The 13307-nt window shown below is 49.9% G+C and overlaps 1 protein-coding gene across 1 annotated transcript; it reads right to left on the minus strand.

The window, feature by feature from the left end:
* Positions 1-10637: 10637 nt before the first annotated feature.
* FOXD2 (forkhead box D2) lies at positions 10638-12014 on the minus strand. The gene is given in 3 exon segments (XM_015812540.2): positions 10638-11117; positions 11119-11171; positions 11174-12014. Coding segments are annotated over 3 exon segments (1374 nt in total).
* Positions 12015-13307: the final 1293 nt, after the last annotated feature.

The following is a 13307-nucleotide window of genomic DNA, read 5'->3' on the forward strand; positions in this document are numbered from 1 at the left end:
ACTCTTAGACCCACCCTTTCATGTGGGCCTCCCAATTATTATTAAAGACTGTGCCATGTTCCACAGATTGGCAGGCATATCCTACTGCAAGTTTTCAAGGGGCCTAAGATTAAAATGTAAATTTTAATTAAAAGGTATTACGGGGAAGATACTTGGACCGTTTTTTATTTGCCCCACAATCCTGCCAGTCAGCCTGTTCTGGCTTTGGAAGCCTCAGCAGATTGAGCAGGTTAGTATTTGGATAAAAGATTTTTAGGGAGCATTGGATTTATTGGTTAGATTGGGAAGTTGAAAAAACATCTCAGAAGGAGGTAGTGATAAATCCTTTCATATTGTTGGCAAAAAGACATTATGATCTGATCCATGAAGTCAGCAAGAGTCAAACTGCCTCAGACTTTGTTTACCCTTTGCCACAACTGCAAATCCTTCTCTAAGTCATTGAGGTCAATGGGAGTTAGTTTTTAATCAGAACTGTTGCCTCCCTAGGAAGGAGTTTTGGAATGAAAGGCCTTATTAAGCCACATTTCAAATCCATCCTGCCCCAGCTCTAGAGAAAACTTTGCACGGTTTTAAAAATCTGATTCCACTTTTCAAATGAATCCGTCAATAATCAAATTCACATGTTAACAGCTCAAATTCTATCCAGCACAGAAGCATTTAGAGTTAAGCTGTTCTTTATTCCATATTAGCTTCAGTGGAATCAAATCGGCTTTAGTTCCAGCACAAGAGATTGGAGAAAGCCAAGGCAGATAAACCCTGACAATATTAATTAAGAAGGGTGAAATTGGGAAGGACAGGAGCAGAGAACAGTCTTGCCTTAATTTGACCCTTCTTGTAAAAGGAGTGAAAATCTAACAGACAATGCAGCAGTTCACTGAATGGTTACCTTTGAGTTCCAAATATACTGGAAATAAATCTCAATTGAACTTACTATCAAGTATTTGTGGGCAAAGAAACAGAGCATAATTTCCCTTTATGGGGATCCTGCTCAAAATCCTTGCTACAGCTGCCTGATTGTTAAAACTCTGAACTTTACAACTTGCACTAAAATAAGCTAGGGAGAATTTTCCAGGGATGGTGCCAAAAATCCATCTTCTGCCTTAAGGGCAGTGTTGAGGAGGGAAAGGATAATATAAAAACAAAATCCCATTAAAGATATAATCAGAGAATCTCCCCGATTCTCCAGGGCGATTTTCAGTCTGATTACCAACTGATTGGTCTTCAGCTTTTTAAGGGTGGGTATTTATTCATACATACACGTATGACTTAGGGGTCACTCCTGTCAACCCGCTCCGAACAGTGTATATAACCCAATATGTAATTGGAATTAAAAGCAAACAGTATAAATCAAATTAAAACTAATGGCCTTCGCTGAAACGTTTATTCTTCCCTCTGGAACTGGAACGGTGAAGGAACAAAAGTGGCTTGTGGATCGAGAATTTTAAAAACAGATTTCTTTGGCGGCTTTCCTTTTCTAACCATTCCAGAGTTGCCCCGCTTATTAGCAGGGTAAGTCCCTCCTCCAAAGATGCCCCAAACTGAAAGCCGGCGGGTGACAAAACGATAAATTAAGGCTACGGGGACGTTTGAAACCACAACGCTTTGATCCTGCAGGTTGCTAGACGACAAATCCCACCATTCACAGCACCTGCGTAAAGGAGCGCAGCCCAACATATTTTGAGAAAAGTTCTTGAAGGAACTTGGCTCATCCTATTGGAATGCCAAAGGGGTGAGCAACGCTCGGAAGCAAAGGTACGTTCCGGGATTCGGCTGGAATAGGAAACCAACTTCCAAGGAAACTAGTGCTGGCACAAATTCAGTCTGGCCCCAACACCGCCAGATCATGACACCCTGCAGAGCCCCGCGGATAATTCTCTACTACTCCGGGGGAGGGGAGGGGAGGGAAGGGCACCGTCCATCAAACGGCAGGTGCCTTAATCCTCTTCCGAAGCCAAGTACGGGAGCCCGCGGTCCAAGAAGGGAGGACGCTGCCTTTGCTCTTAGCCCCGGATAGTCGATTAACCTCCCGACACCTCCCCAACAACTACCTGCGCGTTGGGGAATCGGCTGCGCTCCGTTCGGTAAGGCTGGAGCCGTTGAAGACTGTTTCAAAGCGGCCTTCGCTCCGGGCCCCGCACCTGAAAAGGCACCGAGAGTGTCTAAAAAGAATGAAAATCTCTTCCGCCACTTCCCCCTCTGTGTTCTCTCTCTCTCTCTCTCTCCCTCCCTCCCTCCTTCTCTCTCTCTCTCTCTCTCTCTCTCTCTCTCTCTCTCTCACACACACACACACACACACACACACACCTCCGCCCTTGAGGTTTGTCCGTCTCAAAGAAAGGGAAAGGCAGCCTGGGAAATCAGCCACTCTGCAAAACGTCCCCGACATGATTTAAATGTCAGGGAGGATTTGGGTGTTTTGGGGTTTTTTTTCTTCTTCTTCTTCTTCTTCTTCTTCTTCTTCTTCTTCTTCTTCTTCTTCTTCTTCTTCTTCTTCTTCTTCTTCTTCTTCTTCTTCTTCTTCTTCTTCTTCTTCTTCTTCTTCTTCTTCTTCTTCTTCTTCTTCTTCTTCTTCTTCTTCTTCTTCTTCTTCTTCTTCTTCTTCTTCTTCTTCTCCTTCTCCTTCTCCTTCTCCTTCTCCTTCTCCTTCTCCTCCTCCTCCTCCTCCTCCTTCCTTCCTTCCTTCCTTCCTTCCTTCCTTCCTTCCTTCCCGCTCTCTGTCTCTTTTCATCACTACTGCCGCCTTCTGGCCTCCCAAGCAGAGAGAAACAACAAAACCAACGATCTATTATTTCTGTTCAGGAATATATTCCGCCTCCTTCCAACCCTCGGCGGGCCCCGGCTGGGAAGTTATACTAGGAAAGAAGCGAAAGAACACCCGGGCCAACCTTCCTCACACACACACACACACACACACACACACACACCCCAGCTCGGTTCCCGAGCTTTCCAGCAGCCGTTAACCCTTCGGAGCAGAGGAAAAGAGGGGGAGGAAGAGGATGTTGGATGCTTCGGTCGTTTTTTTTAGAAAGCGTCGCTGCCCCTTCCCTTCCCTTCCCTTCCCTGCCGCCGCCGCAAGAGGCCGATGGAGTCGGTGGGTGGTCGGCGGGCGGTTTCCTCCCTCCCCGACACTGGCGCTTCTAAGGACCTTCCTCGGAACCCGGGGCCTCCTTAATTAATAGCCCAGTGAAATTGAAGTGCTTTTAAATCGCTTCATTTCTCTCTTCTTCTCTCCCTCCCTCCCCCCCGACCACCACTCTCTTGCCTTTGACGGAACGGCTCGTTGGAGATGAAACGGCGTTATAATTCGCCGGGCAGGTTTTAGATATCTCCTCCGCGCCTTCCCCCTTTCCAGCTTCGTCCGGTCGGTTCGACCCTAAAAGGCTCTGTTCTGGGCGGGTCGCTTCACCCACGTTTTCTGTCTCCTCCATCCCCCACCGCCGCCTTTACCCTCCGCGAAAATCGCATCCACGATCCGCCTCCAAGGCAGACGCTGGGCAGGTGAAGACCGGCGGGGCTTGGGTGGAATCGAACGCGCGCTAGGAGAGACCGAAATGGAGCGCGGGGGGGGGGGGTGCGTGGGAAGGGAGCGTCCCGCGGGCGTTTTGAAAGGAACCAAAAGTTCGGGCGGAGCCTCTCCCACCTTTAACTATCGAAACCGCCTTCCCCTCCCCCTTTTTGCGCTACCGTTACAGATTTTCCCTAGGGAGAGAGGATTAATTAATCAGTTAATTAATTAATGCAGAATTTATCCTTTCCGAAATGCCTTTGAAATCCGCAGAGCTCTTGGGGGGAAAGGAGATGGAGGGAAGAAGGGGGGTGGGAGAGAGTAGGGTTGCCAGGTCTGCTTCCAAAAAATAGCGGACAAGCGGGGAGGGGGGGGGTTAAGTAGTAAAAAAAAGTAGACTGTACAGCTTTAGATTAGGTACCATTTCATCATAAAGCTTTTGAATAAAAAAAATGTCCACTATTTTGTGAAAAAAAATAGTGAACATAATGTGAAAAAAGTGGACTGTCCACTCAAATAGTGGACACCTGGCAACCCTAGGAGAGAGACACATGTCTTCTTCTCCGATTCTGATTTTTTTTCCTCTCCTCTAAAAAAGCAGGGATTTTTAAAGCTAAGTGAAACTGTTCCTTGAATGAAGGCCTTACATCGACCGGCCAGGTGCCAGAGACACCGCGGGCTCTAAGCAGAAGGGATTCCTTGACCAAAACGTCACACCCGTCCCTTCCCACGCGTAAGTCGCGCTCCAAATGTTTTCGCGACCTTGCTTAACGGCGCGGCTGAAGTGGGAAAGAGCGCGATCCTCACCTTCCCTAATTTCCAAACCGCTTCCAAACCTGCCCTCGAGCCCCGGTGGGCGCCGGTTATAAAGGGAACCAGAAAGGATCACGCTCAAGAAGGGCTGGGTTGTTGGAAAGGCGCAAATGGTTCTTCCCTCCTCGCCTTCGCGCTCTCTCTCTCTGCCGCCGTTTTTAACGGACTGGCCACAGAGGGCGACTCCTTCTCTCGCGCTTCCACGCACAGCTCTCTACTCAGCACAAACCCGTGTACACCGGCTTGATTTTGAACATCTAGGGTAGGGGTGGGGAGAAGGGGTAAAAGCGCTGCCTTCTCGAATGAGCTACGACGTAGTTCGTATCCCACTGAAGTCTAGGATTAAATTCGGAAGGGCGACGGACGCCTCCACCAAGCCGCGAACCCCTTTCCCTTCCCTTCCCGAACCGGTCGTTCGGGTCAAATCTCTGTACAAATCTCGGAGCTTTTCTATTCGGGTTGTTCGATGTTATTTTCTATAAACCAAGAGACCTGGGAAAAGACTAAGGAATTTCTCAGCAAGGATAAATCAGAAGTGAGAAGACAAGACAGATACAGAGAGAACCTCTGAAAATAACGTATAATATACGCCACCACCGCTGCAGACCGTGTTGCCTTCCCCAACCCGGCCCTTTCCAGATGGTTTGGACTACAAAGCCTTTCACCCCACTCATCTAGCCGGCGAGGGTACAATTCTGCAGCCCCAAGAGTTTGGAAAGCACCTGGTTGGCTCACATTACACTCCATCCCGCTGACGTGGGAATGGCGTTCATTTCAATCTGGCTTGCTTAGCGAATTAAATCCTTGGTTAACTAAATCCTAGCTTGTTCAATATATATATATTTTTCCTGGGTTTGCACCACATACCGAACCTGCACAGTTAATTTGTACCCTGCTGTTTGGAAAATGTGGTTGGTTAATTTATAGTTCATCTTGTCATGCCAACCCAGCTGGAGCTGTTCTAACTTCCGACAAAACCGTACTCTCTGCACAGGTCTGACTTGGGTTCAAGGCTTGGGACAAATGAAACGGTTGATCCCAAAGGACTCGGGTCCTCTGAGGCCAAGCAGGTGAAAATCAGACTTCTTTTTGTTTTGCTTTCGAGGCTGCAGATCAATCACTTCACGGGAAGCTTCCCTTCGAGAAAACTTCTCTGTTACCATTCTGGAAGATGGAGATGGACCAATAATGGACCAGGTTCTCAAATGAAGCAAACTTTCTTGTCCAGTAAGCTTTCCAACCATCTCTCTAAGCGAAACAAAGGGTGCAACACCTCTTGCTAGAAGTACAAAAGGGAGGTCCATTTTCTTAAAATTCTCACCTCAAGCCTCCAATGGTGAATCTGTGCCCCACAAATATATATATATATATATATATATATAAAAACAGTGAAAAACACACAATTTAAAGAAATTTTTGATATATATATATATATATATATATATATTCGGGTACATGCCATTATCTGAGGGCCCCCTAGGAAAACCAGTCCCCCCCCAAGCATTCTGTCCTGGCTTAGGTTCAGATGGAGTGGAAAGAAAGAGTTCAAAACCAATTTGGACAGGGCGGGGAGGGGGGGGGACACACGGCTTCCTTCCCTTCTTCCTTATTACCCTTGTAAATGCCAAACTATTGTTGTTTGCCTAGGAGAGATGCAAAGCTCTTTCTCTTCCTGGGCAAGTCCCCTCACTGGGAAGGCGTTTCTGGTTTTTTTTAGGTCAATGGGACCCCCTGACTGCAGAAACCTCTGCCACACTTGAATTGAACCACTGAGGAGAAAACGAAGAGAGGGGGGAAAAAGCCCATCACGCAAGAAATCAAGACACGCGTCAGTCCTTCATAAAATCACTTCCTCCTTCTGCCCCAGGGAAAACAAGCTGCTAACGAGTGCCTCCACAATGACAAGTTCCAGATGTCCCCCTTTCTTACTTTTTTGAGAGAGAGAGAGAGAGAGAGAGAGAGAGAGAGAGAGAGAGAGAGAGAGAGAGAGAGAGAGAGAGAGAGAGAGAGAGAGAGGACATTAGAAGCACTCCACTAAGGGGCGTTTTGGTAGACAAGGCCCAGCTTTAGGGAGGAATAGGATCCTCAGAGCCTGTTTTGGGCTGACTCAGCAGCATAAAAAGGAGACGCGATTAAAAACTGAACTCCAGCAGGGGGGAAAAAAATTACAGATCCTCCTGACTACATTTGGATTGTGATCCGATTCCAACCGAAGGCGATGGATCCAACTAAAGCCCACCTCTCCCCCACCACCCCCACCCCCATCCCCACGCCAACCTTGCCTTCCCTCTTTAACAATGGATATTTTTAAAAAAATTTTTTTTTAAAATAGCTTCTATGAAAATGCCAGATTCGGGAATGGAGAGGCGGGGAGGGAATCAACACCATTCTATCCCTAAGATAAAAACAGCGTGGTCTGAATCGCCTCAAGATCCCAAGTGAGTTAGACTCGAGCCTTTTCCATATAGCGCAACTCAACGCGTTCCTTTCGAGCGGAAGGGAGAAAGCCACGAGAAGCCAGAGAGAGGCGTTCGCGGCGTGTAGTTTTGCCAGAGACGCAAGCCAGAGGATCTCAGTGCCGCAGTCAATTTTGCAGGCACCTTACTTTGCAACAGCTGCGGACCGAAGTTCTGAAATAAGCAGCTTAGACGTCATTGATAGACCTTTTAGCCCTCGAACTCCGCGCCTTCTCCTAGTTTTGAAAGGGGACGGCAAGTTTTAGTTTCTGTAGCTCTCCCAACATTAAATCAAACGCGAGCGCGCGCCCTAGGATAGCCTCTCCACGCCAGGTCTGTGGGACTCCCTTAGGAACGCTTCCGAAATTCGGACAGACAAGATCGGAGATCTCTTCCCTTCTGCGGGGGAACCGCGGCCGCTTCGGCCGTAAGCTTGGAAATGAGTACCCGATACAAACTGAAACAAACCGTGACACCTCTGAGGAAGCTGCAACCGCAGGTACCGCCTTTAAGTGAATCAGGGAGATGGTGTTAAACGTGGCTAGGATTGCGCCGACCCCCCTTCCCCTGGGTTTCGGTGGGATTTGCTTCCAAGAAAGCTTACCGCCCGCTACGGTTCGATGCGGTTTATTTGAAAGTTTAGGCCTTTAAGGTCGGGTTTGTCGAAAAGCAGAAAGCCGAGCACTTCAGCGGACCTTACCGCTTTTCTTGTTTTACTCAAGAAATTGATTTTTGGAATTGACTTTACATGATTGATGAATCCTAACTGCACTTCCCTATCAGCTGCAGCCCTAACTTTTGCCTATTCTCCAAAATGGGGCGCTTGTGCTGAAGGCTTTCTTATTCTCACTCCCTCTTTTTACAGTCTAGTCTCTCTCTCTCTCTCTCTCTCTCACACACACACACACACACACATACACACACACACAGAGAGAGAGAGAGAGAGAGAGAGAAGTTAAAAACTTCAGAGCTGTTTGCTTCTCCCATTTTCCAGAATTCAACTGGAAATGGGTGCCCAGAACTCTCCGTGGACAGTGTTTGGCACAGTAGTTTACAATTTGGATAGATTGGAGGGGTGGGGGAGAGAGGGAGGGAGGGAGGGAGAGAGAAGCCCCCCCTTCCCAGATCAACAGAAAAAATCCCAAAGCTCTTTCCATTTGTAACCATGTGCTCAGCAATCTGGAAAATAGATTCATTTTGCCTCTCTTTTCTCCCCCTCCCCACACCTTTCCATGTCTTGCCTTGTAGCCCCTTTGTAGGGACTGGACATGAAAGGCAAGGACCAAGTGTCTGACAGGGGATCCCTTTTCAAAAGCAAATGCGGGGTGGGGGGAGACCTCTCGCTGGGCCAGCAGGGAGGGCCAGACTCTTTTCAAGGAACATCAACAAACTCGGGAAGGCTGGCAAGGAGGGGGTCGCTTCTGCATTGAGAGACAGATGGAAAATGCTACAAGAATCCTCTCTCTCTTCTGTTAATTTCCTCCCTCCCCAGATAGAAAGCCACCCACCCACCAACTTCTCCTCATTTACCTCTGCCTTCACCGACTCTTCTCCAGGGGAGAATCTATTAGAGCCACAAAAAAGCCAGTAAATGAATATTTTAAATTAGAGGGAGGGGTGAGTGGGTTGGTTTATTCACTTATTCAGGGTCATTCGATAATAATGATTTTTTAAAAAAAAACAAAACCTGACATTGCTGCCTGAGAGATTAGGGGAGCATTTTGTTCAAACAAAGCCCCACATTTTCCAATTTGCCCCAAAATATAAAGAGATTTCAGGGCATCGGTTGGCTAAGAAAGAGTCTGTTTATTTTGTGCCTTTTTTCACTCACAAATTTAGACAGAGTTCTCGGATTTCAAATGGTCACTTCGACCCTTTTCGGCTCAGAAAGAACAAACTTACATTTTTCCTTCTCCACCACCACTACCCCTCCTCCTCCCATGTGTCAAGATTTCCAACTAAAACAAAAAAGGGGAGTGGGAGTACCATTTTCCTCTATTAAGTCAGAACCGCCTGGGAACTTCAAGTAATTTTGGGAAACAAGAGCTTAATTGCCACGTGTGACCTCAAAAAAAAAATAATGCCACAACTTCTTATAAATAAAAATAATATTTTAGGTTTACAAGCCAACTTTAAAAGACCTAGAAGGCGCAGTAGCAGTAAACTAATTTAAAAGTTCATTAATAGGCAAGGAAGGAAGAGTTCTAATCTTGTTGGAAAAATCTAGGTTTCGTTGGTAGGCTACAAATATTCATCTGGCTCACTTTATCTTGATCTACTTAATGGGAAACATTTATTGGTTAGAATAGATCATATTTCCGCTCAAAACAGCAGCTGAACCCTGGGGCTTTAATTGTTGTCTGTAGTCTAGTACATCAATCCAAGAGATATATATTTTAAGACCGGGATTAGGATGGGTTGATATACAAAGTGTACAATCCAATATGTACCTCTGCTCAGAAGGAAGCCTTTAGTTAGGGGGTCTGGGAGTGGGGCCTCTTAGATTTTGAGAGTGACTTGCCTTTTCTACTGCAAAGTTGAAGGCGCTGCTTTTAACATTGCCCTTTTAACGTTACCCAAATAAATTTGCCCACTCTGCAGGGTTTTTTTTTCACTTCCAAAGATCCAATATTAACATAATATTTTTTTTTAAAGAAAACTACAAGAGCAAGTAGCAAGACCCACTGGGTTTCCTTTTAAGAGAGTTCACAGACATTTATTAATTTACAGCGGAGGTGGACAAAAAAAAACGTGTTGCCTTTTCCACATCTAATTATTCACAATTCTTTCAATAAAATAGGGAAACACAACTAGTGGGAAGAGAGCCGAAGTAGCTCTGGTGCACAATGTATACACGCCAAGGAGTCTGGATACACTGAACACACATACACACATGCGCGCGCGCACACACACACACACATACTGAAGGGGTAGAGAGGCGGGAGTTTCGATAACAGAGGATTTGCTGATATGGCCTAATCTTTAGAGATATGTATTGAGATACCTATTTCAAATCTCCTGTAAAAACATAAATTGATTTATACATTTTTAGGAAACATTGAACCATTAAGGGTGCCCAAGGGAAATTTTTAAAACCTTCCTTCAAAAATGGGAAAAGTACAGACAACCCGGGACCATTCGGGGAAACAGTTTAAATGCAAAGTCTCACAAGTGCATCCCCACACACACAGACACACAGTAAGGTTGCTATCCGAGGCACCCCTGGGAGCACATACAGAACGCAATGCGTTTTGCCCTCCAAAAACCCACCATTACCAGCTTAAAGTTATATGCTTGGAACAGACCTTTCGACAGACCCAATTGCCTGGGGAATCTGCATTCTACTGCACAAAGGACCCCACTCTGAGAGACTTAAATTGAATGGGGTAACTTTACAGAGTATAAGGCAGTTACCCCAGAAGAACCGAGCTGCCAATGGATCCAGGGCATTCCAAGGAATCCAACTAAAAAAAAAGCACCACTTGGGCAGCTTAGGACTGCAGCCCTAATTAAATGATTTTACTTTTGCTTCCACCCCCACCCCCCAAGTTGTCAGAAATCATTTCATAAGAAAGACTAATTTTTAAATAGGTCTTTTGGCTCAACAATGTTCTCTCCCCCTACTCACATACCCCCGCCATTTGCTAAACCACAATCCCCGGAGGAGATATACAAGCGCGCGCGCGCGCACACACACACACAAACACACATACACAAAACGATCCAGATGCCAGTCACCCCCCAAAAAAAAAAAAAAAAATTCCTACCTTTCAAAACACAAAGAGAGGACAATAGGGGGAGAGATAGATAGGAGGGGGGGGGGTGTTGTCGATTGGGAAGGGGGGGGTCAACTGTGGCTGCCTTTAAAAAGGACAGTTGTTGAGGTTTGTGAGTTTACTGGAAAAGTTTTGTCCCGATTGCAGGAGCGATTCGTGGGTGAGGCTCAAATGGTTCGGTAAGGGAGTCAGAGCTGGAGACAACATAGCCAGGACCTGCGCTTGGCTCCCGGCATGGCCCGCCGGGAAGGGCGAATCTGTGGCGCTGACCGTGGAGCTACTGGAAGGCGGAGGGGCCGCGCCGCCGCCCCCGATGATATTGTCTATGGAAAAAGAAGGCCTGTTGCCTGCTCCCTGGTCCGCCTTGAGGCTCTGGAGGAGGGAAGCGGTAGGGCTAAGCTGCCCCGCCGGGTAGAAAGCTTTCCTGCAACTTAGGTCGCCTCCCAGGAAAGAGGAGAGTCCGCCGGAGAAGACGGACGGGGCGGTCGCCGTGGTGGCCCCAGGGCCCGGCGGCGGCGGAGGAGGCAGGGTGCAGGACGAAGTCTGGAAGGAAAAAGTCCCCGCCGTCCCTCCGCCGGCGGCCACCGGGTGGTGGTGGTGATGGTGGTGGTGGTGGAAACTCTGCAGCTGCAGCCCGTAGTTGTAGCCGTAAGGTCCGTAGGCGAAACCCGGCAGGAAAGCCGCCGGGTCGGTGGCGGCGGCGGCGGCGGCGGCGCGCAAGAGGAGCTCGGGCGGCTGCGGGTGGAGCTGCTGCTGCTGCCTCTTGAAGCGCTTCCTCCGGCGCAGGAAGGAGCCGTTGTCGAACATGTCTGCGGACTCCGGGTCCAGAGTCCAGTAGTTGCCCTTCCCCGGGTTGCCCGGCTCGCGAGGGATCTTGACGAAACAGTCGTTGAGCGACAGGTTGTGGCGGATGGAGTTCTGCCAGGCCGGGAACTTCTCGCGGTAGTAGGGGAAGCGGCCGCTGATGAACTCGCAGATCTCGCTCAGCGTCAGCCGCTTCTTGGGGCTCTGCAAGATGGCCATGGTGATGAGCGCGATGTAGGAGTAGGGCGGCTTCACCAGGGGGTTTTTGCCCGCCCCCGAAGCGCCGCCCGACGAGGACGAGGACGAGGACGAGGCGGACACCGAGGCGGCCGCCGACCCCGGAGACCCCGCCGGAGCCGCCGGAGCCGCTGCAGCGACGTGATTGTCGCCCAGCGTGGCCTCCGGGCCTCCTCGCTGGACTGGCGACAGCCTCACCCGCACCGCCTGTTTGGGGAGGAGGCGCAGCTCGTCCTCTTCCTCGTCCTCGTCCTCCTCCTCCTCGCTGAACTTGGCCTGCCCGTGCTCGTGGGGGGGCCCCACCACGTCGATGTCGGCATCCTCCAGGTCGGACAGGGCCTCGTCCTCCTCGTCCTCCTCCGGCGAGGGGGCCGCCAGCAAGCCGCAGGGCCGGCTGCTCCCGCTGCTGCAGCCCAGGGTCATGATGGTGCCGCCGCCGCCGCCGCCGCCGCTGCTCTGGCCGACTGCTTCTGCCTCCGGGTCGGGCTGCTCGGCTAGGCCACCCCCTAGCGGCGGAGCGAGGGAGGAGGAGCCCGAGGAGGCCGGGCCGAGAGCAACAGGCGCTCCCGGGCGCTTCTCTCCTTTCCGGAGGGCAGGGCGGCCGGGGGAGGGGGCAGAGGGGGAGTGGCGGGAGGGGAGGGGAGGGGACTGGGCCAGGGGTGGCGGGTGGCCCCGGGCGGGGACAGGGACAGGGACAGGGAGGGAGCGAAAGGATGGGGGGACGGGACAGAAAGGGTGGGGGAAGCCACCGCCTTCGCGCGAAGCTCACGCCGGCCGGAACGTCGCGCAGGCACTGAGCCGCCCGGGCGAGCGCCAGGAGCTTTTATAGCGCGGACAGCGCGTCACGTGTGTTGGCGCGCGCAAAACAGACCCGCCGCTCGCGCTCCTGGACTGCGAAGCCCGGACAGCCCCGCTCCGAGCGCCGCCTCGCGCTCCGCTTCCTCCCCTCCCTCCCTCCCTCGGCCTCTTGGTTGCCCTGGGCTTGCTCGACCAGCCGGTCCGGCGCTCAGGATTTTTATTTTATGTTTTATTTTGGCAGAAGTCCTCTCAAGCCCGGGCCGGCCCTCTTGCCCTCTTCCTGAGGCGGGTCGTTAAATGGCCCGGGTCAAATTTGAGCCCCTGCAAGAAGTGATGGCTCTCTGCTGCAACAGAAACCCCTGGAGTAACAATCTCCTGTAAAGCCCTTCTGCCGCCTTTCAACTTCTCTCGCTTCGCCTCCGACTGCATTTTTGCAAACGCCCTTCTTTCTCACTTCCCACCATCCTCGTTAACTTTTTTGTATGTTTCGCTCGGTTACTTCGAGGCCATGCGCGAAACAGATGGCCACGATTCACAAACGGCTCCCATTCGGCCGTTTCTATTAAATCGTGTTCTTCTCTAGAACTGGTGTGTTGCACTTTTTTCCATCCATAACCCGTGCGATTGCTAACCCAGTTAAGCGAATGAATTTTGTCTCTGCAGGACTTCAACAGCCCTGTTGCAGGTAAACATAAAGCGAATTCTTTCTTTCAAAAGCAGGCGTCTTTCACCCGGAACCAGGTGACATCTATGGGAGATGGAAGCCTGGCACTAGAAAGCATTTTATTTATTCCCGTTTGAGAGCGGCCTTTCCCGGAAAGAGCACGGAAATGTCCTTTCCATTTTCTCCTATGGGATGCTGAAGGGACTGAAGGAGAACGTCCGGCTCCAAAGATACCCTTGACGTTTGCGATCCAG

Source organism: Protobothrops mucrosquamatus, unplaced genomic scaffold, assembly GCF_001527695.2.
Source record: "Protobothrops mucrosquamatus isolate PMUCROS unplaced genomic scaffold, P.Mucros_1.0 scaffold95, whole genome shotgun sequence".
Lineage (NCBI taxonomy): Eukaryota > Metazoa > Chordata > Lepidosauria > Squamata > Viperidae > Protobothrops > Protobothrops mucrosquamatus.